At 44.8% G+C, this 26,725-nt stretch overlaps 2 protein-coding genes across 5 annotated transcripts in view; both read right to left on the reverse strand.

Moving 5' to 3' along the window:
• The window catches only part of slc25a47a (solute carrier family 25 member 47a), a 486,107-nt gene that overhangs the window by 205,027 nt on the left and 254,355 nt on the right, over positions 1 to 26,725 (reverse strand). The gene's annotated exons all lie outside the window — the stretch shown is intronic.
• LOC311026719 (MAM domain-containing glycosylphosphatidylinositol anchor protein 2) overlaps positions 1 to 26,725 on the reverse strand; it is a 145,691-nt gene that overhangs the window by 73,422 nt on the left and 45,544 nt on the right. For all 4 annotated transcript variants that reach the window (XM_084030413.1, XM_084030412.1, XM_084030414.1 and 1 more), the window contains exons 2-3: positions 19,645 to 19,784; positions 10,863 to 11,037 (exon numbers count right to left, since the gene is read on the reverse strand). In XM_084030413.1, coding sequence (XP_083886539.1) covers positions 10,863 to 11,037; positions 19,645 to 19,784 — 315 coding nt within the window. The remainder of the gene's footprint in view (positions 1 to 10,862; positions 11,038 to 19,644; positions 19,785 to 26,725) is intronic.

Below are 26,725 nucleotides of genomic sequence, written 5' to 3' on the forward strand. Positions count from 1 at the left end.
GAGTCTGGAAGCGCTGCGCTTCTTTGATACGGAGACACTGGCCGACACACGGATGTGCAAATGCCAGCCGCATCGCGTGCGTGGGGGAAGAAAAAACACACCAGTATAACGGCGGGTTCATCTCTAATCTTTTTATCCTCTCCAGTGAGGACACGCTCAAACAAAAATGATATTTCCTGTTTGAATCGCAGGAGGAAGGCCGGCGTTTTAGAGGCGAAACATTTGTTGGACAAATAGACGCCAGCGAAGGAGCTTCATTATCACATCAAACCTTAAAGTCCCGCCCCCAAAAACACACCTCACACACATGACCTCACTCCGCCAGACACCAATGATTTTCTTTTTTGGCTCGTCTCTTGGGTGTTAATCTAATGCAGGTTTCTCAACTTTTCCGGGTCCCTGGCTTTGATGTGTCTCTCTCTCCTCCTGATCCGTCTAAGTCACCTGGGAAGCCGACACCTATCCGGCTCCCAGGCTGTCAGCCCACCAGCGACAGAGACCCCCTCCATGTATGTCACCTCACCCCCCCCTCCAGCTTGAATACCGGCGGGAGCGACCGACCCCGGATGACATTTGTGCAGCGTCTTTCATGAGTAAAAAAACAAACCAGCTAAGTTATGTAAAAGATAAGCAATTTGTTTCTATTTGCGTGCTGGGGGAGAGCAGGAAACAGCAGGAGAGACAAAAGGAGGTCGAGAGCAACTTCTAAATTGCTGCTATCGAGATGCCGGGTTAATGAGGTGGTGCTACTGTATAGCAGCTGTCTGCTGCACTTATTCCACATAAGGTTGATTTGCTCTCTTTCAGAGTGTTTTTTCCCCCGTTTTTTTCTTTGATAGAAATATGGGCACGAAGCATAAACGATTAAGGAAGTTATTACTTGGCAGCCTGCCCTGTGACTGACCTCACCTTGAAGACTTTAGAAGCCGGCGTTTAAAAAGCAAATACAAAAAAAGAAAGAAAAAAAAAAGGTATTGGCACCTTCATACAAATAGGGAACAATAAGAGGTGAATTTATTTCCTGGCTCTTTAGCTATTCTCTGAAAACATTAAAAGGCATCTGTTCTGGAGAATATTAGAGGATGTGGGATTTTTTTTTCTTTCTAAAAGCTGCTAGTTTTTAAACGGAAGCCTCTGATAAATAAGAGATTGCCATAATGGGCAGTGAGGGTTCAGCTCGAGCTATTCCCACGTCGATGCAAAAATGTTTGGGATTAATGTCCCGTGAGAAGCCCTTAAATGTGTAATGTGGGACGTCGGTACACAATGTGTAAAAACACTTCTTCAAACACGACGGCGGGGATAACGTACGATCCGGGCGGCGTGTAATTCCAGTTTGGTGAATGGTGATGCTTTAATGCATTTCATTTACGTGGGTCAGAAGGTTAATAAGACACAGCGGTGATATATAACAGCCATCTCACGTGGAGGCCTCTGATGGAATATGTGTATCCAGCATGTAATTTACTGTCGGTGCATTTCCTCTTCCCCCCCTCCATCTCTCAACCCGGTGGAAACAGTGACCTCTATCTCATGGCTACACTCCACAATAACCAGGTCCTGCTGGCTCTATCTATTTGGCGTCAGCTGTTGCTTCACACTAGAGTGTGATTGTGGTGGCGGGTGTGTGTGTGTGTGTGTGTGCTCGGAGGGTGGGCGAGGGGCATCATGCATCTATTCCCCGCAATAAGTCCACTTTGACGATGGCGCCTGTGTGACAGAGATATCTCAGTAAACCGGTAAACTGAACATCCTCCTCTGAGACATGAGAGACGAGGGGGAGATGGTGGGGGGAGATGGGGGGACAGGAAGGAGCTCATCCCGTCTGTGTGAGAGCTGGACGGCGGCAGCAACATATGTGTGCAAACAGTGCGGCTGAGTGCAGCTTACCACGTAATTGGAATGGGAATGTAAACACGGCTCGCATTGATTGGAATCTGGTGGTTATTATGATTCTATATGTATATCTAAGCACATAGATCCTGGCAGATCATCTGAGAAACAGCCTTCTGAAATCAACGCGTGCATGTGTTTGCATATAATATGTAGATGTAAACAACAAACAACAAATCACAGGATTTACGGTATTAGTTAGGAGCTTTAACGTCATGTGTTTTCTGTAACTACAGAAAGAAATGTTACATCTGTCCCCCATTGCACAGTTAGCTGCTTACATGTTATACATTCATTAACTAGTTAAATGTTAGCTTCAGTCCAGGTGGAAGAAGAGTGAAGCCGATGCTGAAGTGCCTTAATCTTGCATTCTCGCTGCTGGCCATCAGGGGGTGCAACTGCATGAAAGGCTATGTAGTAAACAGTAAATGGTCTTAGTCTCAAGTCTTCTTCAATACACAATGTTAATTTAGTAAATCATGATCCATTTAGAGTCAGATAGACGATGATGCTTCAGGGCGGGGTCACCTTGTGATTACCATGTCGCTCCCACGGGACCTAAAACTACTCTAACACTCAAGTTTGTTTTTGTCATTTCATCCTTGTGCATTTTTCATGTTGTTGAATACATATTTTTCAGTATTCAGGTTATGGACACAGAGGTTATGCACTCAATCCCGCAATTTCCATTGTGACACACATTTAATGCACTCCCCTCCATGTATATTTAATACGGACGATTTAAAATGTACGAAGCGGAAGCGTTTAAAGAGAAGTTAACGATGTGCAAACATTGCTCTTGAAAACACACCTCATGAGCCAATTCTGCGACGGAGTGAATGTCGCCGGCGTTAATCGGTTCTAAGTAAGAAGTTCGACCAGTGTGTTTGGAACACACAGATCCTCTTGCTACGATAACAAACCGTCGCAGGTTTGTTGGGTTAGGTGGCTTCGTGTGTCCTTTAATATTTGAAGTTGGGGGTTTAATTTGGGTCATTTGCCAGGGATCGAAACACCGGTTTTAATACAGTGCCTTTATAAAGGCTACTTTGGTGTCTCTGCCAGGAACACAGCGAGGGGGACTTTGGGCGAGCCGGGTTAAGGTTTGTAAAGGGCAACGCTCCACCTCTGCCATGACTGCTGTTTGGCATGCCTCTGTGGTACTAAGCAACAAGTTCTGAATTATTCATTAACCATTTCCACATTCCCACGTGGAATTAAACTTAACTTTCTCCAGGGGGGAAGGGGATGAAAGCTTCTGTCCTCTCTTTCTCTCTATATAAAAATCACCTTTACTTGACTCTCTCTCACGCAGGATATGCATTGAGCATTAAGGTAATGGTAACTCCCTCTCTGCAGCTGCAGTACTGAGGTCGAGTTAAGTGTAATTACTGCACCAATTAAAGCGGCGATGCAGAATGGAGTCAATGAAGCGATAGTGAGGGAGCGAGCTACGTCGTTGGCGGCGGATATACTTTACAGAACAATGGTCTTGTTAGTATTGAAAGAAGATGCTCCTAATGTACAATAAAGTGGACTTGTCCCCTCCAGTTACCGACTGCTAATGTGTAAAGAAAAACAAAAGATGATTTAGATAATGTGCAGTTTGGGTGAAAAAATCATTCCATTTGGGGGCGATAAACAAAAACCTCTTAAATATAGACTTTTGATTACCCCCTTGAAGTTAAAACTATGCAAATCGCTGATGTTTAAGCTGAGGGAGTGGGTGATGTTTCCCTCCAGCCAGATGAAGTCATCGTGCACTTTAACTGTGTGCTGTTTAATCTGTTGCTTTAAGAGCCGGAGATGTTTTCAGGAAGCTGCAGCCCACTTAGGACTGTTGCACCTCCATCTTCCTCAGTGACAGTGCTTTTCCAATTATGTGCCGTCTTTGGAGGACCACTGGGTGTCTGTGGGGGTGTGTACAAGACCAATGTGTGTGTGTGTGTGTGTGTGTGTGGACAATGTGTGTGATAAATGGATGGGCAGTCATCAGCAGCCTCGCTGCGACCCCTCACTTCCTCCCAGTGATGGAGATGAGGAAATAATGAGGGCCAGTTCTGCTGTGTGTGTGTGTGTGTGTGTGTGTGTGTGTGTGTGCGAGGAGGAGTCATGAAATCCCCTCTTCATCCTCTCCCTTGGACAGTGGCGTCTGCCTCAGCTCATCTCCCCTCTAATTCATCTCCCCAGAAAACAGGCGAGCCAGAGGCCGCCGCTCCAAACAACAGCACCTAGAAACCAAGCCATTAGCGGCGGAGGCGAGGCACGGGCGACATGATGGAGTTCTCGTCTGGGTTTCAGCCTAACGACCTTCTCCTTTGTTTGGATTGGACAAAGACCAACGGGGGGACGGGACACCTTTCCTGAATGATTAAGTGAAAGCATCGAAGTCTGTCTGTATTTGGGAACGTCCTCCACGTATCTCAAGAACCATTCATCCCATCGGCTTCACGCCTGGCTGGGTGTGTTGCTGTGGACCAATAGGAGTGCCCGTATTGAATTTGGTGCAATTTGGACACGTGACGCGCTCATTATGAAAACAATTCAAATTAACAAGCACCAGTGCTCATCTAAAGAATGGGAAAAGATACTTCCCACCTGTTAATTCTAACAAGCCATTTCATTGGCTACTGAGCTGCTTACATCATCTCTTGCTTGAGCACTTACCTCCCCCACCTATAATAAGGTGTAATCATCACATCGTACCAGCAAAGACATTCTATATTTACAAATAGTCCACCCTTCTGGTATTCATATCATATCAAATACTAAACTATTATAATATCTTCGTAAGCGAGGAGTAATTAGGACTTCTGTTTGAATGCAAACAATCATTACTGATTCTCTTTATCTTCTCCATCGCCTCATATTATCATCCAAACAACTCAGTAAACAACCATTTCCTTTATTTTTCCCTCCTCGGTCTTCTTTGCTTTTACCACAAAACCAAAAAACTCTGCATGCTATGAATTTGTTCAAACAACCTTTTTTAACACATTTTCTTGCCTTCTATCCTCATGAGACTTCTTATGAAATCATGTAATTCACAGGCAGTGATTAAATAGTTTTAAAAGGTTGTAGAGGTGGGAACAGAGCTCACAATCGATATCATCATTATGCCTCGCGATTCTTCGGCTATTGTTGTCCAAATCCAGAACAACATACCGGCGAAACAGATAAATAATGAGTAGCAGTCGCTCCGTCGTCCGTGGCCTTTCCTCCTCGCCAAATAACAGGGATACAATTCTGCTGGAGATAATCACATTAGCATACACTACACAAACACACGAGTGTGTTTTAAGCTCCCGATGGGGGGAAAACCAGGCAAGAGGGGAGGTGGACTCCATACTCTGATTAAGCCCCCCCACCACACACACACACAGCGAGTCCTTGCAAGAGTAATGGGCAGTCGTGAACTGGCTTTACCTCCATTAACCAAACCAACAATCATTTACATAATGTACACATAATGTGCTGATTCATTCTGTCGGGATTCAAACAAGGCTCAGATAACTCACCGTGGCCGCATCGCGCCATTCATCACGCCGGGTCATTTACATCCAAAAGCACTTAAGAGCTGCCGCGCATACATCTTCGTCTACATACATTATGGGATCGTTTCGGAAGATTGTATAATACATCACCTCGTATCACAGAATCCCATCGTCCCCAGGTACCGAGACGCAGGCACAATACGCTGGTTTTAAACCCAGAATTGATGACCACGATGTCATGCATCGCTGGTATGAGCTTTCCAATGGATGGTGAGTTACGAAATATATCAAGACCAATTGGTTTTATTCTTATGTCTTTCAACAGTCGAACAGGCAGCTGAGGTGTATTAACAGATAACTAAACCAGTCATAGCTAAACCGTAACTACGGGGTCGCCCATTAAGTTGGACTCGTCTTTTCTTGTCTAAAACCTCTTTTCAAGGGGCTGGGCTTAGCGAAGGGCCAAGTTAATGGCTCTAAAGTACCTGTAGATTGGAATGTTAGTGTTGCCCAGAGTGTATACCATGGCTTTTACCTAGTGCATGCTGGGTAAAAGGCTTCAATCCCCCTGACCCTAATTAGGATAAGAAGTGTAGAGGATGGCCTAATTGATGGAGGGATCGATCCGTTCCTTAATCCACGAAAACTGCCAAAATAAAAGCTTTATTGTATCCAACTACGAGACGGTCCAGCGGTTAACAATTACACCTAGCTTCTATGTGAGTCATAACTCAACCTATTGAACCCGCCGGCAGCACAGGCTGCTTCAACTGAACCCACTAATCGATAGGCTCCCTGGAGACCCCCAGCCCACGCTCTTCCCTCTGTATACTGTATAACCAAATAGATTACCTAGTCACGTTAAAAGAGCCTCTCCAGGCCGTATAAATCCAAGCACGGGCCGCTCTAATACCAGCATTGAGCGCACAAAGGAGTTAATAATGACTGCATCCGCCTCGGTTCAAAACTCGATTTTTATCACCGCCGTTACTGTGACTCAGTGTTTCTCCTCTCGCCGCTCTGCACACACATTTACTCAGGCACCTTGCAGCAGGGCAGCACGAATTGGACACCTGATGAGATAGGAAGCAGCAGTCCTACTGACCGGACTGGATAAAAAGAAAGCCAGCATGGCCGCTAAACAAACACCATCAGCTGCCGTTTGGTCTCTGAGCTCCTTCATGAACTCCATCGACGGAAGGCAAACACGGAGCGGACACACTTCCCCGAGCCGGCCTCCGCACGCACGCCGCCGCCGCCGCACAGCGCCACACGGCTGAGGAGGCGTATGCCAAGACAAGTTAAGCCTCTGACATGTGTGTGTGTGTGTGTGAGTCAGGACCTCGCTGGTGGAGAGTGTGTTCATGCATAAGCATGCGCCTGAACCCATTGGGCAGCCTCTATTTTTGTTTCCTCTCTGAGGCATGAGCACACACAAAGAAATGGACACACATTCACACTTCTCGCATCGAGATGAACGCCGCCGATGCCAAAATAAATAAAAAAATATACGATTCAAGCTCAGACACACACACGAGTATCCTCATTAAAATTCTGGGTCTTTCTGCAGCAGCAGTGTGGCGTGAGGGCTGTGTGAGTCCTTCCACAGATAACACAGAGAAAGCAGGTTATTGTCTTATTCTAATCCTTCTTTTGAGGGAATGTGGTGAGAAATATCAGAGTGAGGATGTGTGTGCAAGCTTCACTAAACTGTTATCTGCCGTCCCGTGGGTTGTTTTCCCACAATACAAAATACGCATCACCTGACTCTCAAACTGGCAGCGGCTGACTAGGCAGACCACATTAATATGATCTGCACAACATCCGCGTACGGACAAACAGTACAAAGTCTTGTTTTTCTCTCCTCTGAACTCTGGGAAACTTATTTTTTTTTCCAATCTATTCGTTTTGCCAGCCTCGTTTTTAAAGTGACTTTTAAAGTGGTCCTTTATCACAACCGGTACAGTAAATGCTGACCTGGACTCTGCAGGTTTAAGGCACAGCAATTTGTTCTTCATTCACGTCCATCATTCTGTTTAACTCTCTCTGAGTTAATTTGCCCAACCTGTGTCAGGGCAACAATAATTGACTTGAAGGTCATATTCATTCCCGTAGATTAATATCAGGTTTGCAATTTTGTTTTTTTCAATTGAATGATTTGAATTAATTGAACATTTGATCTACAAGACCACGGGTTAGCAGAGTCCTGGGTGGTGTGTTCGGAATTGCTTGTTTTGTCCAACAGACAATATTAAACAGCATCAAATCAACTACCATTCCAGCACCATTTCTTGTAATAAAATTGCTAGAATAAGACATACGCAGTGAAAAGTCCTTCACAACATGCTATAAATAACATTTCCTGCCCCTGAAGTCTTTCCTCACAGATTGTTTGTTGAACAGTCACCTCTGTAACATCTTCTCCCGGTCGCCTCCTTCTCCAAATCTCTTTTAAGATATATTGTGCCAGCGATGGTCAATGACGTGTCTGAGCCTGCAATAAGCCGGCCTTGCAGAACTCCAAAGCCCACCTCGATCAGTCACTCAATGAAACATTAGACGCTGCAGTGAAAATTAATGCGGCTGAAATTAAATGAAAACACAGAAGAAGGAAAGAGAAGGAAAGAGTAGGAAAGAGAAGTGAGCGTCTTAAGCTTAAAATCGATCCGCGTAGGAGTTGGGCATGATTCTTTATTAACTTTGCCGAGGACCTTCCCCACAGACCGAGCTGCAGACAAACACAACTGAAGTGTCAGCACATATAAAATGTGCTTAGATGGACTTCAGAGCTTTGTAAATACGCTAGCTCCGAGCGGGCTATGTAGCTTATATCAGCTCCTCTGGGCTGCAGAGGTCAGTCATAACCGCTAATTATTCCTTGCTGTTTACATCGGCCGCCCTCAACTCTGCAGAAAACTTTGGAGTTGGATGTCTCTGTCTGCGTTTCCTTTCTTTTAATTCACCGACACTGAGTCATGCAGGCTGCTTTCATAAGGAACGGCGTGTTGAGCACACTGTGATCCCATGAAGTATGATCTGAATAAGATGTTGGAAATTGAACTGAAGAAAAAATGGCTCTCAAAAGAAAAGCAAGGAAGCGACTGAGATCATTCAGGTTATAAGCCTCTTAATCTGCTGATTTTCCCCTCATGCAGTAAAACAAAGAGTGATATGAACATGAAGAGAGGAAATCTAGCGATTCAAGGTGTTGTTGTCGGGAGGTCCGGTTCCAAAACACCAACTTGAATGCTAATTAAAAAAGCGTAGCTGCAAACCACTAAAAATAGCATGTACTGCGGCAGCCCATCAATTAAATCCAGCCCCGGGGGACGGCTATAACATTGCTCCAGAGGAATAATGTGCTTTTGCTGGATATGAAACATAGCACAAAATGTTAGCTAATGAAGAACACACATACTGTGCTGCAAGGCCAGATGCAAGGACATCATTATGATAGACCGCTTTATAATCTTCGTTTGAGTCCATCTTTGTGTGTTTTTCTATATGTTTTCATCCCTCCCTCTGTTGATGCTTGTTACTTTTTATACTATATTATTACTACATTTTTAATGGCATCTCTAGAATTTCTTCAACTGGTAATTGTATTTTTCTTCTGTTTATTTCTTTATCTGTTTTCATAAATCCTCATCTTGTTTGTGTCCCCTGAAACACAGTCGATAGGATGAGGAACCCTGACCACCGAATGACCCTCATTGAGGATCCGGGGCCCTCTGGCGGTCCTCGGGTCCGTCTCCGGTGTGTTACCATGGCATCCACCTGCTCCTCCGGCTCTTTAGTGCAGCCGAGGTGAGACGGAGGGAGCGAGGTCTCTGACTGTCAGCTGCCGAGACGCATTCAGCCCCCTTTGCTCCGCCGCTCCACTCGGGTCTCCACCGAGCTTTTCTAAACAAGCTTCAATTCCACGACCTTTGCCCACATCGGTCCAAATAAACAGATACGAGAATGTGGCTCACAGACCGAGAGGAAAGAAGAAGACGGAGAGCGAAAAGGATATACCGGCAGGGTAGAGGCCAGACCTACAGCAGACAGAGGCCAGTGTTCCCACTGTACGATGCTTAAAATGGACCTCGGCCTTGAACTGCCTTGTTCATTGCAAGGAAACGTTCTTCTCCACTGGTGGTGGGAGTCACGATACGACAATATCGCGATATTTTGCCCACGATAACGATGATATCATGATACATGATATATTGCGATATGCATCATGATATCTGTGTATCTGAAGTAGAAAAAAGGCAGGAATTAATCGTCGACTAAATTAGTGAGTTAAATGTATGTTTTAATATCGATATTTGGCACCAGTGTATCGCATCAGGGGGTATCACGATATATCGATATTTCAATATATTGTCCGACCGCTACATCTTTCTTTCCACTGTGACTGGACATTGGATGTTTGGAAACATATCAAGAGAGATTATCAGTTATGATAGATTTGTATTAGATTAGACATAGTATGCTGTTTTACACTGCAGCCTGGCGTCTAAAAGAAAGCAATTAAAGCAGGTGGCTTACAGATCTTCCAAAGGCACCGAACACACACTATTTTAAATATATCTTAGCAGATTTCTGTTTTTTTTTATATTCCCTTGATGCATCTGATTACAATACACCTACATATCAGTCATTGGTTATGTGGCGGTTTAATGAGAGGGCAGTGACTCCCTTGTCTCGCCGCTCTTCGACAACTCACAAGGTGAAATAGGACGATCAATGTCCAATCAATAAAAACAGTAGCAGTAAATCGCCGTCTCCTCTGATGAATGCTAATGAGCCTTCACCCGCCGTCGTGCAGATACTTTAAAAATAGAGAGGTTGCACTTACAGTTGATGGCTGTGTCAGAATAATGAAAGCGTTTTAGCTTAATTAACATACTCGGGAGAGCACGGGGGTCTCTTTGGATGCTCCATACCTCGGAATAACTACGTTTTCATATAAAGTAGAGATATGGAACGGTGCTATATTTGGCTGGAAGGGTTCAGGTTATAACATTCCACATTTCATATACGTATGTATTTCCTAGCAATTCAAATAAAGCTTTTTTAATGAGATTTTTCAAAAAAGAAAAAAAAAAAAAAAAAAAACCTGAGAGAATAGTGTACTTTCTCCTTTTGTACAGTTCATGTTATATCACACGACCTTCCAGAAATACATCCGAGCAAAAGGTTGTCCAGCGTATCATCCAAGGGCCGTCCTTTTATTCAGCCGACATTCCTCCTCTAATAACCTTCCCACGCTCTTTCCAAGCAACATGTTCTTACACAACTCCTTAAACCTGTAACTGTGCTGGAGGCTGCCTTATATGTAGTCCTGCATGTGTCCTAGCAGAGATTTAGACAGGAGACAAAGGGACGTTGTGGCTAGTCCACATAAAAACACAGATACGGACTCAGCACCACATCACCGGCTGTCTTTGTAAACCACAAACACGAGATAAGGAGAATCACACTTACAGTAGACGTCCACCCTGATGGACTTGATGGCCGGCGATCCGAGGCCGTTCTCAGCCTTGCAGTAGTAGCGACCTCCCTGGGTCCTCAGGATCTTTGCGATGTGCAACGTCTCGTTGAACACGCTGGAGTCCTGGAAGCGGTCCGACACGCTGCCCGCCGTCTTGGTCCATCGGATCTGGACAGAACAAAGGGTTTAGAAAGGACGATGCTTCCAGGTCTGATTGAGAGTGAGAGGTCCAAAGCAGCTTCGGGTAGGAAGTAGATATATGTCATTTAAATCAAGATGATACTGTCAATTATTCAAATAAAAGCTGCTCATCAGATTTTACCCATGGCCGTAAAAAAACATTAAAGAGGCACAATTACTGTCACTTAAATAGCTCACATGGTACATTTAGCATAATATACAGTTCCACAGCACACGTTTTATCATATGTCTGCAGCTCTGAGTTTCTCTTTTCGACAGAAGTAGAGTTTCAGTTCCTTTGCATCGCTGTAAAAGCTACCTTTGGTGAGACCCAGCAGGTTTATGCCCTTTGAGCCAACGGAAGAGGGCTTTTATTGTGAAATGCGTTTTGCAGGAAATGCATTGACAGAATTAAGAACCAAGGCTAAAGGAAATAACTAATGAATGAAATATCTACTATTATTAAAAAAAGAGCAACTTATTTCATCAAGAGAACAGGAGAGCATTAAGAAATGATAGAGTTTGCATTAATATCGGAGTCCAGCCTCCATAAAACTACAATGTGTTGTTTGTTAACTTCAGACTTCCTAAAGATTAAAGAAACAAGATGGTAAATTAGTGAGCTAGTCAGGCTAGCTCTTTCACCATTTATTTTCAGTCTTATGCTAAGCTAAGCTAATCAGTCTGTAGTTTCATATTGATATAACAGATATGAGAGAGGTATCTCATAGGGAAGTGAAGAAGCGTTTTCCCCCCGGAAACATTGAACTATTCCTTTTAAAACAGGAGCAGATTTGAAAACTTCTTTCCAAAACATACTAAAACAGCCCAACCAATGCATGTCAAATATGATGATATATATGATTGTCTCTGTAGTTGAGGTGAAAAAAAGAAACAATTTGAAAATGTGTAGAAGATAAAAATGAGGTTATTACATGCATGTTTGCTATCTTGTCTTGTTTTTGACAAGATTCGGACCGATGAAGAACATCCTGCTTTAAATCTGCTGAAAATGTTCTTTTGTGAAACGTAAGACATAAGAGCTAAAGAAATCTTTCCCCTTTCCCCCCTCTGTTCCACACAAGACGCCGCATGGCCTCCTCAGCATGAGTACCTTTCACCGACTGATGGGACCCAGTTAGCCCGTGGCATTGAGGTGTAATGAAAGGTGAAATAGTGTTACTCCCCAACACGACGTTGTAATAGACTCTATCTCCTCCATCTCCTGTCCTCATTAAAGCATACAGGATGAACAGGTAGTGTGACAACTCTGGCTCCCGGGGGGGTCCAACACAGCCAGAACGACGGAGCTCAGCCACCGGATGGACCGGCATCGCCTGCAGGAGCTCACGTATCTCCGTCTAAGGCAGGCTGTGAATTAGAATCCAATATCTCCACATATGTTGATAGCATCATCTGGGATAGCGATAACATCCCATTTTCCCCCCGAGATAGCATCATATGGAACAGGGATATCTCCGCGTGGAGGGATGGCGATAGGATCTGGAGAGATTGCCGTGGCCGTGGGGGGGTTTTTAAAACCACGACGACTCCGGCCCGAGGTGACGACGGCTGGAAGTCTGGTTCCAAACAGACGAGAGACGGGCGATGAAAGGGTGAGCGGTCCAAAACCTGATAATGTTTGGGCTCTGGGCTAGAAGATGACAAATGCACCAAAAAGTTTATCGGAGGAGTTCCAGATCCCCCGTCTTGCTCGAGGTGTTTTCTGTCTTTTACTTTTATACTTTCCACGAAACTCTAAACACAGTGTGTGCTGCAGTCCTCCCTTTCATCGACCTCTATCTCTGAACAAAAACAAGTAGTAGTAGTCAAACGGAGCCTCTGTCCCATCCCCTTTGCGAGGATCTATCGCCATTAAAAATGAATGTCTGTAAATGAATACGCTTTACAAGGAAAAAGGCTTCACTCTGAACGCATCAAGAGACAGTGAGACAAAGTGCTCCGTAGAAAAATTAGAGCGCCATTGTAACAGTTAGGGGCATGAGATCAGCTAAACAAGCTCCAACGTTATGAGTTATGGTTTTAAATCAGCTGGAGCAAAGTTGTATAATGGTGGGTCTCTCTCCTCCAGCAGCTCTGGATCACCCCTCATGTAAATACAAGGCGAGCTGCTTTAATGGCGACCTCAGCAGAATTATAATATCCTCCCAGCTTTACACCCCCAGTCATTTTCTTCGTGCCTTTTGTGTAAGGAGCTTTTCAGTTTTTCCCACAAAGCGCACTATCAATAAGTGCATTGTCAGAGTGGCACTAAGAAGTGGAAAACTCTTCACATTCTCAAAAGGAGAGTGCCGCTGTTTGTTTCACGAGGGCAGCGGACCACATCCTCCGTGAGCTTCTCAAACTCTCTCTTCCCCCCCGAAGCGATTTCCATTCCTCCACTCGTCTTGACTTTTCACGTCGGAGCACCTCTTCTCCCGGGAGGAGTCCCGGCGTACGCCTGCTGAGAACAGTTTGACCCTCTTCACTCTCCTCAGTGCAAATGCAAATACTCTCCGTGTGAGAGGAGCTGCTGGATTTGAGGAATATGATAATTCCTCGCTCATTGACAGCCTGGAAGAGTTCTTTTGTTGTTGCTATTTCTGATTTCTCAATCATCATCTGGAACTATTAAGGTGCTCGTGAGTACACACTGGAGGAATAAGTCAAACTGACTTAGTTCTGGGACAGAATGTATCATCCCTGTCTGTCCCCTGCAATTGTGAATATATTATTACCATGAAATACAAATTACTTTTTTTTAAAAACCGAATCAAAAACATGACACCACTTCCTCAGGGGGAAAAGCCGAGTCAACACAATGTTCCCTCTTAAATCAACACACCCCAATAAAAAAGATCAACATTTCCTCACGAGGAAAGTGGAAGCTCGTCTAAGATCTGTATCCGACTCCAGTGTTTGAGGCCACGCATGCTGCGATGTCACGGCAAGAAGCTAATTAAAATGCGCCCAGTGTCTGTTGTTATGCAGGGATCATATGCTGGAGCACGCGTCTTCGGGTGAGTCTCCCACAATGCCTGCTGTGACGTTTCCCTTCGCCCCTAACAACAGGCCGCTTTCTAATTGCCCGCCATCTATTCTTTTTTTCCCCGGCGCTGATGGCGGACTGTGGCGCTCGGGGGTGCAGCCGAGTGTGGACGAGCATGACAATCAAGCGATCAGAAGAAGCGACGGGGGGTCCAAATCACAAATTGTGAATGCAAAGAGTCTAGTGTTAGAAAATAGTGGCCCTCGTAAAAAAAAGAAAGAAAGAAAGAAAGGACGACAATAAGAAACACAGTCTTTGATATGGAAATGAAACGGAAAATTGGAAAATTGAAAAGGAAAGGCACACGTCTAAACAATGAAATCAGTTTGCCTCGCGGTTGAACAACATGGGGGGTTCTTGAGTGCTTCAGTGAAAGTCACTTATGCGACTACTGAGGACGGATGCCTGCGGGTGCACTGGTCAGGGTTGAGTTCAAGGGGGCGCTGTGATAAAAGAACCCCTCTGATACGGCGGGTTGCCAACGGTAAAGAGCAGCAAAAATAGAAAAGTTTAATCATATTCATAAAAAAAGGACCATCTGCCAAAGACACCAGCACTGTAGGCCAACTGTCATGGGAGCATCCAAAACAGATCACATACTCCAATTGGTCGGTATGAAGCGGAATGTCCCAGGGCCCCAAGGTCAGCTTATTTGTACTCGCTGACCCGTGGAGCTCCGAGGTGGATCTGGCCGGCCAATAATTGAAAAAAAAAAGAAAAAGAAAGGTGTTGGCGATGTGGTGTTGCCGTGCGATTGAAGGGGAGCCTGGTACTCAAACAAAGTAGTGTGGACACAATGGATGGAGGCCAGGGCGGAGGAGACGAGGGGGCAGATGGCTTCATCAACAGGGGACGCTTTGATGTCGGCGCACGGCATCAAAAGACAACGAAAGGAAGCCGGAGGACGGCGAGCGTGGAAGTGTGAGGAGAGATAACGCCATGTATGTTCAGACGCAGTCCAGACAGTTCTACACACACACAGGGGGAAGGTACTCACTTTGTATTGATATTTAATGGCTGCATCGGATACTTTTCTTTCCAAATTTCAATTAATCCTTTCATCTCCGAAATGGCGAGAGAAGAGAAGAAACATGCTCATCCGGTGACCTTCCAAATTCATTGATATTCAATTTCTATTGATGTAAAACAGCAGATTTTCACATTTGAGAAAATGAAAACGCTTGGCATCTCTGTTTTATAATGAACTGACATGGAGACGGTTGTAGATAAACTCTCTGTTCATCAACCAATTGATGAAGAGACTAATCGTTTCAGGAGGGAGAGTCGGGCGAGGCACTGGCATCAAATACGATTCATTGATATATTGATGAAGTCGGGGCTGCAACTAGTTAGTTTAACGGTCAATTAATTAATCCTCGAATATTTAGGGTCGCCCATACAGTTATAATAATAATTTGCAGATGTCTTGTCTTTTATAGCGCCGAACAAATGTTATGCATGAATTAATTTCACCTGAGTAATTAGGATACATGATATAAATCATTGCACCTGGTCATGCATTTAAATAGGAATAGCAGGATTGTTCCTGAAAACAAAATGCATTGTGTAATATATCCAAAAAAGTGAGCATGTAAGCATGTTGAGAATGGCGTCTCACACTTGTTTGATAAATGACGCTATAAGTTGATTAATGATGTACTTTTTTTATAAATAAATAGCAAAGGAAGGGAATGCGTTGCTGGTTTTTACACGGAGATGAAAAGCAGAGGGCGAGCGGGGGAGAAGTGCTGAGATTCTTCTCTCTTATTCATCTCATCAGAGAGTCAACGTCAACAAATCCTTCCGGTGACCTCTGAGCCAGACATCTATGACAACTTAACTCCGTTGCCCCCCCCGAGCCTGGCGGACGCCGGCGGTCCCAGGATTCCTGACCAGCACCCCGAAATGCCAAACCCACGAGGCACGGCGGGGGAAAAAAGCACATAAAACACGGTGTGCTGGTGACTGACGGGAACATTCATTCATTTGACAATTAAATGGGGAGGCAGACGCGCGCGTGTGTGTGTGAGGTCGGATGCACGTGTGATTTTATTATTAGAAAGCCTGTGTTTTCTCCCTCCGAGGTGAGTGGGCCGATGTGCACGGGGCTGACGGAGAGGCCTCTGCTGCCCGGTTGGATGCGAGCCAGAGACTCCATCAGCGGGAAGCCCGAGGGGCGCCTATGTAATTTAAGAAGTGTGCATATTGATAGACGTGCGAAGATTTAAACGGTGGCGAATTTGCCAAGCGTAGCCCCATTTACTCGGCGGTCGGTCCTTTTGTGGTGCTGATGTTGTACTTGGCACAACAGCCCTCGGTCTATGTATCACCGTGGGAGACGGTAGTATCTCACAGTCGGTGGGGGGGCACAGATATCTGGACAGTAATGATGAAAAAAAAAAAAAAGCAATTTTGTGATTATATAATGCAGAACTAATTGAAGCCATTTGCGGTGATGGAGTAAGCGTGACTCGGCCCCCGGTGGTATCGCGGTGCAGACGGAGGATGTGCGTTAACTTATTGCTGGGACGGAAGTTGCTTAAAGAAAAACACAATTCCACGAAGCAGAGAGACTGCTTTCCCATTCATCTACGTGTAGAGGACAGATTACAGCCTCCAGATTCTTTCACTGTTGTTTCTGCTCTGAATGATCGTAGGAGTGTTTTCAACGACGTGGTCAGAGAGATGAACTGACAGAATGCAGAACTAAAACTAATCTAAGTGTGAGTGCACATGCTTTCCTCTATTCCCACTGCTGGTTGGAGGCGGGATTCTCGGCTGATTGCTGAAACTGCCATGACGGCTCGCGGAATGCTTTCATCGGCAACCAAACAGGACCGTCTGCACTTCATCTGCGTGTATGCTTTAGTTTTTGGGGACTGTCATTTTTCAATAAATCTGGGCCGACTGTTGACGGTTTGTGCAGGATGTCCCGTCATGCTAGTGACTATTCCTTGTGATCTGCGTTGTTTTAACTCCTCCGTCTACTGTCGGCTCAGCCCGAGGTGGTACAAGAGAAAAGTAGCAGGTACTGAACAGAGCTGGACTGCCTGGTGGAAACCTGGCTTTAAACACTCCGATAAGATAAGAAAATCCTTCATTTGTCCCACATTGGGACATTTACAGGGTTTAAGCAGCAAAAGCATCAGAAGTGGATACAAAATACAATAATAATAGACTAGGTAGGCGTGTGGAGGCTCTGTGAGAAAGCAAGGCCAGGACATCAAAATGTCTCAGAAAGCTAAACGACATAACAGGTGGCGTTTTTGTCGTCTCACCTGCAGACCACCTGACACCTGACTCCACTCCAGGTTTGTATCAATAATCAATATTCTTCATACTTCGAAGTTCATACTTGAGATGTCCATGTCAAGGGAAGTTTTAAATTACTGCAGTTGAAACACAGCAAGTGATTATTTTCTATTCTTGTAACACTATTATTTTGAAAATCCGTCACGTGTATCAGATGTATAGTAACAAAACAAAACATAAGATATCTTTTTTTTTTTAAATCATAAACACAAATCTGTATAGTCTGATACTAATCTTCTTTTGAGGATGGAAGAAAACACATATAATAAACGTTTTGCAGCATCTAAGTCTATGTGAGTGTAATATGACATACAACAAGAAATAGAGACGATACGCCGTGTGACCAAAAATGTCCGACCGAAGGTGAAAAAACGAACCTGTGCTGATGTCATTAATCAAGGCGGGACACGCTGAAAGTGCACTACAGTCCAACCTTTGCAAAGAGCACTGATTACTTTTCCCCACACATACGCTCGGGAAAGATGAAGAAACTCAACTCAATTAAAATGTGGAACTTTGGGGGGCGAAGAAAGACTCGCAACGCGGCCGGAGAATTAATATTTAACTGGAATGAACAAGACGAGCTGTTATTGCCGTATTAGTTGCGAGCGTGTTTCCGATGAGGTCGCGAACCCCTTGCGTGTGTGTGTGTGTGCGTTTCTCGCTGACATCACAAAAAGAAACAGCCGTGGGTCTCCTGCCACCCGAGATAACCTCGCCCGGCTCCTGAAACCCACTCTGAATCAGTGCACGCTGCCCCCCCCTGGTCCCAAGCCACTACCAGAAGGGGAGGGGGGGGAGCTGACACATCCCATAGTCCGGGGAGACACAGCCGACACCCGCTGTGCCCGGGGATCTGAGCCAGTCTTATAATGACTCTGTTTCAAAGGAGATCCTGCCTCTCCTGCCACAGCCATGCAGGGCTTTTGATCTCCCAATCTCCTCTTCCCCCTCGCTCTGCTCTGTTTTTCAGAAATCCTAATTAAGAGGAAAAGACGGAAATGATGAGTGCAAAGTCGCCCCCCTCCTCCTCCTCCTCCTCCTCCTCCTCCACGAAGACGACTAGAGGAGATGAATGCCGTGTCTGAACCTCTCGCTAATTTAAGAGGGCCTCACCTTTTCAATTGGAATATAAAAATCAATATGCTCTTTTGCTTTGGCATCCAGAGAGGGGAAGTGTACAAACGAATGGCTCTGTCCATCGATCAAAAGGGGGGAATTAAATTAATTCATGTTAATGAGCTCGGTTCCGTCCTGAGATGGGGGAAATATCTGTGATGAAGCAAATTGGAAACAACGTTCGATAAATGTTACGGTTCGGGTTAGTGTTTGCAAAAATCCTGCCCGGATTAATACGACGGGAAGATGTGATGGTCGGGTGGTTTGTGGCGGAGCTGACATTTATACCTGCGTGGATCAACTTAGGTGGGAGTTTGTCGGAATAAATCGGGTTTCTGGTTTCGTGCTACTTCTGACGAGAAGAAAAGAACAGCCTATTTTCTGTAAAAGGCTTATTTTTTATTGGTTCAGATCACAACAATAAATAAAAGAGTTTGAGAACAACAACAACTTCCTCAGCTGCCGAGGGACCCCTGAGCATTCACATGACCCGGAGTTTTTTTTTTTCAACCGCGGCCTCTTTTCACTCGTTGCGATCTCGTTTGGCCAGATGTTTCCCGGCTGTTTTTGCTCCCGCGTTCCAATTAGACGAGGAAGCGTCAACACGCGGAGGTGCACAATGCAATCTGAGCCATCAATAATTAAAGGATTGAACTGTTAAGCTGCTTTAGTGCAGAGGTACGTGGTTCGCCACTCAATGCCGCTTACGGAGAATTAAAAAGAAGAAAGCTGCCTGAAGGTGAGCGAGGATCGAGGGGAATCAGGCTCCGAGGACGCCCCGTCACCAGACAGGTGAGCTCCGGGGTCTCTCCCTCTCTGATGGTGTGTGTTTTCTATTATTATATTTATCTACGTATGTAAAAAACACGCATATCTAAGTTATGTTTCAGCAGTATTCTCATCACGAGAGCTGTCCTAAGCCACATATTGATAGTATTACGCATGTGGACGACATGAAAATGTCATAGCAAGGATGTTCAATCTGTCCCCCGACCCAAGATGCAACGGGACACCAGTAGTGTGTGGGTTGAGTCAGAAAAAGAAAAAAAAACGTGGGTTTCCTCTGAGAAAGCTGCCTGAAGGTGAGCGAGGACCGGGGGAGTCGGGCTCCTTACCTGTGGCCGAGGATGCCCCGTCACCAGGCAGGTGAGCTCCAGGGTCTCTCCCTCTCTGATGGTGTAGACCCTCTCCGTGTGCCTCTCCTCCTCCACGTTACAGGCGTGCCCTGAGTGGATGATGCGGACGCTGGGAGGCGCTGTGGAGGGAGAAAGCACAGCGTTCAGGTCATTTTAAAGGAATGAGCCGTTTGTCTCACTGGGAGAAAAAGTGTCTCATCCTAAGCGTTACTGAACACAACAAACCGGGAGATTTCTCCTACAAAAACATCGAAGAAGAATGGGCATATTTCACTTTTATAGCATCCGCTCTAGAGCGTTTTCAAATGTTGCTTGTATATCAAACATAAAGAGGAGGGAAGCTACTTTGGGGAAATGATCCACTGCCACTATGTTGTTTTTTATTTGTTGGAAGTTGTGAGAGCGGCACTTTGGCTTTCAGACGTGGTAACTGTGGATCGTCATGAAATGTGTACCGACACTAGAAAAGTATTGCAATACCTGCACAATAACCCGGTTTATTAGCACCACAGAAGTGTCGCGGCATTTTTTTCACTGTTGCAAACATGAGTGCCGTTGTGTGGAGAAAGTAGACCCACGGAGAGAAAAGTGCAGTACTTAAAGGGCTGTGAGTCGGCCTGTGCTCATGGAGGTAATGCAGTAATGACACACGGAGGCTCAGTCATGTGGACCGAACCATGGCAACGGCAGCACCCGCTCCATCCTTACCTTTCATAATAAAAGCCCGACACATGCAGACGGCATGGTTACTTAGCAGTGGAGGGATCTGATTCACAACTCGCGTTGACATTTTCAAAATGTGTTATTCTTTTTAAATAATGAAAAAAAAAGAAGGGATTTCAAGTTCCATGTTCCGTAATTAATGACTCCATTGCTTTTCCTGATGTTTTAGATTTTTGCCGTGATGTTGTTATCAATATACCTTAGGAAGGAGACGTATTTTCTATTATTATATTTATCTACGTATGTAAAAACACTCACGTATAACTTAATAAAGTGACAACGATCACGATTGTCCCGAGCAAAAAAATTGTGATTTATGATATCATCGTGCTAATCATCAAATGTGTTTGGAACTCTTAATACAAATAGTTCTATTATGTTATTATTATTATTTTGCTGAACGTCATGAAGTCATCTCTAACATGATCATGAATCATATGATAGGTGACTTTTTAAAAGGAATTTAAAGTTAAATCAGGCTTATTTATCACTTCTCTACCACAACACTGAGCTTTTTAAAGTCACTCGTGGAGATATTTACAATTATCCGGGAGTGTTTTTTATCCCGATACGTGCTGAAAATCCTATATTGTCCCCATCCCTAGTTAGCATCGTATTTTAAATGAGTCGCTGACATGTTGAGTCGATATTTGACCTCGTGACCCTCTACAGTACCTTCCTGGCCCCGGTCCCACTCTCCTAATTAGTTTGGAGGAAATAGACCCAGTAATTATGACAAAAGCAGTCACCAAACAGCATCCCTCCACTTCGATGCAAAGTGACACTCACTTTGCATCTTAACCAAATTATCCAGCGTAGGCAGCAATAATTCAAATGCAGTGTCAAGTAGGAGACCGAGTGTGAACGATTGATGGTTCACTTCTCCTCCCCGTTTCCTCGCTGTGGGAAAATATCAGGATTCATTTACAAACTGGGTGTAATTACAAGCCAGAAGGGTTTCGGTACAAAACCTCACGCATGTACAGTAAACGCTGAAATATAAGACAATTCCCTCAACTTAATCACGACTTGAAAACATTATCATTTTACGAGTCAATGTCTTTCAGTGACTTTGCCGAACCTAAACTGTTCTCATCCCTCATTACGACATATGGCAAGTGGATGTCTGGACTTTAAATGGCGGCTCCCTTATTTGGAACTCGTCATTTAGCACATTTATTTTAGCACATAATGTGCTAATGTAATACAATTAGGGATATAAAAATGTCAGGGTATTTGATGTGGGCAAATTAAACTCTGCAATTCAGCAGTACAGACACACTGCGGTCCAAGATCCACCGCTGTAGTTACCGCACTGATGTTCCTCTCCACCATTAGCTGCCTCTTGTGACAGAAGCGAGGCTGTTCAATCTGTCCGCGACCCAAGATGCAACGGGACACCAGCAGTGTGTGGGTTGAGGAGGAGGGAGGGGGGGACGAGTCATCTCAGGTAAAAGAAGAAGAAGAAAAAAAAACGCCCCGAAAAACGGCGGTTTCCTCTGAGCTGTGAAAGCTGTACCCGACCCCCCCGACAATAGCAGCATCTGTGAAGCATTTACTCCTCTTCAACTTGCATGATTAGTGTAGGGGGTTTGGGATGAGGAGATTTAGAGAGCGGATACGGGGATGTGATTAGAAAGGAGGGGGGGGGGAACAAATCGGTGGGAGAAGAAGAAAAATAATTAATAAATCAAGCAGAAACCACAAGGATCGACTGCAGTGATGCCTTTCATGTTGAAGGAGCAGCTTCCTGTGTGTGTGTGCCTCTCTCTCCCCCTCTCTCTCTCTCTCCCTCCATCCAGGCTGCGATGCTAATGAGCGACGGCGACACTCCTCCCCTACCGCTGCTTTGGGAGTCTCAGCCAGAGTGTATCCTTAGCCACGCGCTAACCACTTGTCCCTCCCTGTTAGCGGCTACGCTGTTTGTCTCATTCAGCCTGTTTGCTTAAAGCCCCCCCCCCCCCTCCTGCCTCGTCTAAACGCCACATGGATTGATGACACCCCCTGAATCGAATGCTAACTGGCTACTCATACCAGCCTCATTGGACCCGTCTCTTGCCTTTAGCCCCTTATTGCCCCCCCCACCCCCCCTACACATGGAGATGAATACACTCGTGGTGAACTCCATAGGGGGGGATAAGGGCTTGAGAAATAGGCTCAGTGTAAGGGAGCTTCACGCAAGGCTGCCGCTTGAAACAAAAAAAGGGCTGGGAAACAAGGCCCCAGGGCGCTCGCCGAACAAAGTACTAATGCCATTTACTCCAATGAGCCAGTATGTCTGCAGCACACCATCCGTCCTGGAGGAAAGTGGGGAAGCACCCGTAATTAATGATCTCCAACCGCCATAGCAGCCACGGCAAAAGGCCACACATAAACACACTTGTTCTGTATGCAGACAACACTAAGCTCACAGCTACAGAAGCAAATAAGCGTCCCTTTAAGCATACATAATGAGCAGCGTTATGTTGGAGGTTCATCCTCGTATCGCTGAGACCTCGGCTCCAGTTGGCCCTAAAGCGTGAACCCGCAATCCCCGTCGTCGCTGCATAATTTCCTGTGTGTTCAGTTTTCATGAAGAGCCACTTGTACACTTGTACTCGTATTCAGAAAAAAGAAAAAAAAAGACATCTAACAATGGATAATTAGACGTTAACGCGCTGGGACTGGAGGTCTCACAGAGTGAGATGTTAACACGGTGACAGGTTAGAGATAAAACATGTCCTGGTGGAGCGGATGTGGGTGATAGACAGGGCTTTGAATGCATCGCAGCAGGCCAGGCACAGCTGATCACAACCCCGTCATATCGTAACAACATCACTTATTGTAAGTACGGATAAAAGCGTCTGCTAAATGCCATAACTGTATATTTATAAATGTAAAGAAATGCTTTGTATGAGACACAATCACCTAACAACTAACAACAACATTTCATTGAGATATATGGACTTGCTTTTAGACAGTGAACCTTGTTTATCTTGTTAATTAAGTATAAAACACAACATTTGATCATTAGAGGCCCATTAGGATACACAATACTTCCTAAAAGTAGTGAAATATAGCTCAAAAATGTGTTTTACAAGATCATTTTGAGATTTTGTTTTCATTTGATTTGAAAGTTTGACATTTTATTTTACTTATTACACGCAAATTATTTTTTTCTATCGTGAATTTCAAACAAATCCTTTGTGGTAGAAGAGGTAAAGATAATAATGCACAAACTGCTCTGCTCCAAGTAAACCTGCAATTATCCTTTAAGAGCAAAACACAAGCAGCTACATGAGTGAGTGGTCAGGATTGTTGGGTAAGAGAGAGGAAAGGTAATTTGGAAGCAATAAGCTATAATGTAAAGAAATGTGCTGGTGCCATATTTTAAATTAATGAGACACTTCTTTCTGATCGCTATCGTTTTTCTTCCCTGCCAGTCGGAGGATTTGGCATTGACGCCAAGAAACCAATCTGCGATGGCACTGATGCACGATACATTTAAAAATTACATTTTATTATTAGTTATTCTGAAATGACTTGTTTATTTGCTCTACAAGCACTCGTGATTAAATGTCGAGGGAAATGTTGCCGCTGTGAAACCTGTGGGTTAAGATGTGAGATTTGCATAAATGTGCATCTGAGGCTGTAGAGTCACTCGCCTGCACCCCCCACCCACCCAGCCATCTGTGGGCACAAACACTCACGCTCACTGCTTACTGATAACTATCGGGGGGGGTGAAGAGGAGTCTCAGATGTGCCTCTCTTTTCATTTCATTATCTCATTCTCATAACGGTGACATCACTTCCCCCCCTCGCTGCAGAAAAAGCAAAAGGTAGGAGACGGGAGGAGAAGAAGAGCCTGTATAACTCCCTTCATCTGTAGTCTGCATATGCATGCGTGTGTGTTAAGTTGGGTTTGTGTGTTGAGTGAGCAGCTCCCACCGGAGTGACTAGCCCTCCTTGGCCTCAGATGGGAGGGATGGAGACAGCTTTATCCACTACCGCCAATGGAGATTAAATTGGATTTGGCTAAAAGCAGCCTTGTCACCGTTGGTTCTGGAGTGGCTGAGTGGCAGAGGGGCTTCTTGGCAATAATTCAGACTCTAAATTTGACAAACAAATGAATGTGAAAAAAATAAACACACACACACACACAAAAAGCTAGCAGCTGGGGCTTGTTGTCGCTGTGGGCTTAATGTCCTCCGACCAAGCCCTCAGGACCACTAACCATTTCCTGCTAGTTTCCGGGCCTCGTTCTCAGAAGGGGAGAGCCGGATAACGGGGAACAGAAGGAGGAAAACACTGTGACAGTTATAAAAAAATAAGTGTTTTTGTTTTCACACCAAATTCATTAGTGATTCTGTAGGAGGACAACTGGAAATAAAAACTGCGAGGCGGTTATAAAGGGACTGTGGGCTGTGTGATGAAACATAAAAAAAAAAGTTTAGAGATAACACCAAAATAAGAAGTTCAGCTGTATTAAGCTGCTCAACCAAGGACAACACAGTCACAATAAACATTGAAAAAAAAAATATGCTCAAATATCTTTAAATCAGCATCATTGATATTTTTTTGGCCACTAGGGGTCAGTGGAACTGGTTTAAAACACTATTTCAACTCTCCTTTAAGCATCGCCTAGACATTGAAAGTATACCTAAGTACTATGAGATTATGTATTATATCTTATAATAAATCTATAGAGATCATATGGTTCGATGCTGACTCAAATAGTCAGAAAGGGTATTAAGTTTTAATAAATATTCATTTATTAGTTAGGAAAACAATAATTAAGTCAAGGCTGATGTTTCCTTCCACATAAATGAAGTATCTCCACCACATAGTGAGGCTTACAGCGTATTAAGTAAACACTGGTATTGGACCGGTACTAGATTGATTATGTTCTTCCCCTTTTTGTTCCACAGCGGAGCAGACCCTCCCATATTTAACGAGAACACGAGTCCTGCTTTGGTAAAACGTATATTGGACGTGTCCTTTCAGGTGATGCAGAGCACTGTTATATGTCGGTTATATCAGTGTGAATTCACTGGATTTAAACCTTGAGAATCCCTAAACGCGTACATTGCCAAAGGTGTCACAACAATAAAGTATTTTCTGTGCTTTCCCCCGTGCCTTAGACTTTGACAGCGTGGGCTTACGCTACACCCGGCCCTCCCTACTGTATAATTGAGAAGCAACTCATCCATGGGGTCATCCATGTGTGCAGGGCCCAGAATTGGTGTGCCAGCAGCAACATGCATATTATTACATCAGGGGTTGTCGGAGCGTATTGATTACACACTGTAATGCACTCGCATGCACTCCTCAGCCTGCACTGTTATTGTAAATGAGACTCTGTATGGATCTGGCTTCGCACTATCAGCACAGATCATCTATCACACGCTGTGTACTGAGGTGGGCTGGAAACGAAAAAAAAACCCTCAAACGCATATTCCTACGGGACTGCAGCATCACAGACGAGCAAAACAGCGCGTTACGCCAGCTCAGCAGAAAAGAAAGACGAGGCAGCTATTACAATGGAGAGTGTCAGGTGGTGTTTTTTTGTGGCGCGGAGGGACAAACGGACGCTTACTGTACATCCGGGGAGGCGAGATGGCCCGCCGACGGAGCAGACGGGTCTGTTTGTCTGATCGTTCAACCGACACGGGGCACTATAAGAGCACAAAACACGCCGCGCACAGCTGTGGCTCTCAGAGGCGCTATTTATAGGGGAACAGACATTCACTCACACACACACACACACACACACACACACGCACACACACACACACACACACACACACACACACCTTGTAACTCTAAAAGTAGGCCAGTGTGAACCTGACAAAAGCCCTGCTGAGATGGAGAGAGAAAGATGACTGTGGAGGGTGAAGGTGGGGAGAGGACAGATTCATACCCCCCCTCTCTACAGCAGGGGGTCCTGAATACATACAGCTGCATCCATTATGTTCACGCGAGCTTCGTATCATGCAAACCATCTTGAGGAAATGATCAGACGTCGTGCTTGGGGAAGCAAACGGCACAGAGAGTCAGATGCACTCTGGTGTTTGGCCGTCGCTGTCCGTGGTGCTGAAGCAGGGAGAGCCCACTGCAACGACACAGCGATGCCTGCTGCACACGATGTAGGCATCGAACCAAACCAAACAGGCATAAATTACCCGAAGAGCTTATTCCACCTCAGCAAAAGCACACACACATATGACTCAATGTATTAAATCCACCATCTTGGATTCACCGTCTCTCGATTTCCTTCAGATTCGCACTTTGAGCATGCAACCCTATCATATTTCCTTCCCATTATTTTTTAGATGGCAGCAGTTGAACTACATAGGAT

Source organism: Eutrigla gurnardus, assembly GCF_963514095.1.
Source record: "Eutrigla gurnardus genome assembly, chromosome: 16".
Classification (NCBI taxonomy): domain Eukaryota; kingdom Metazoa; phylum Chordata; class Actinopteri; order Perciformes; family Triglidae; genus Eutrigla; species Eutrigla gurnardus.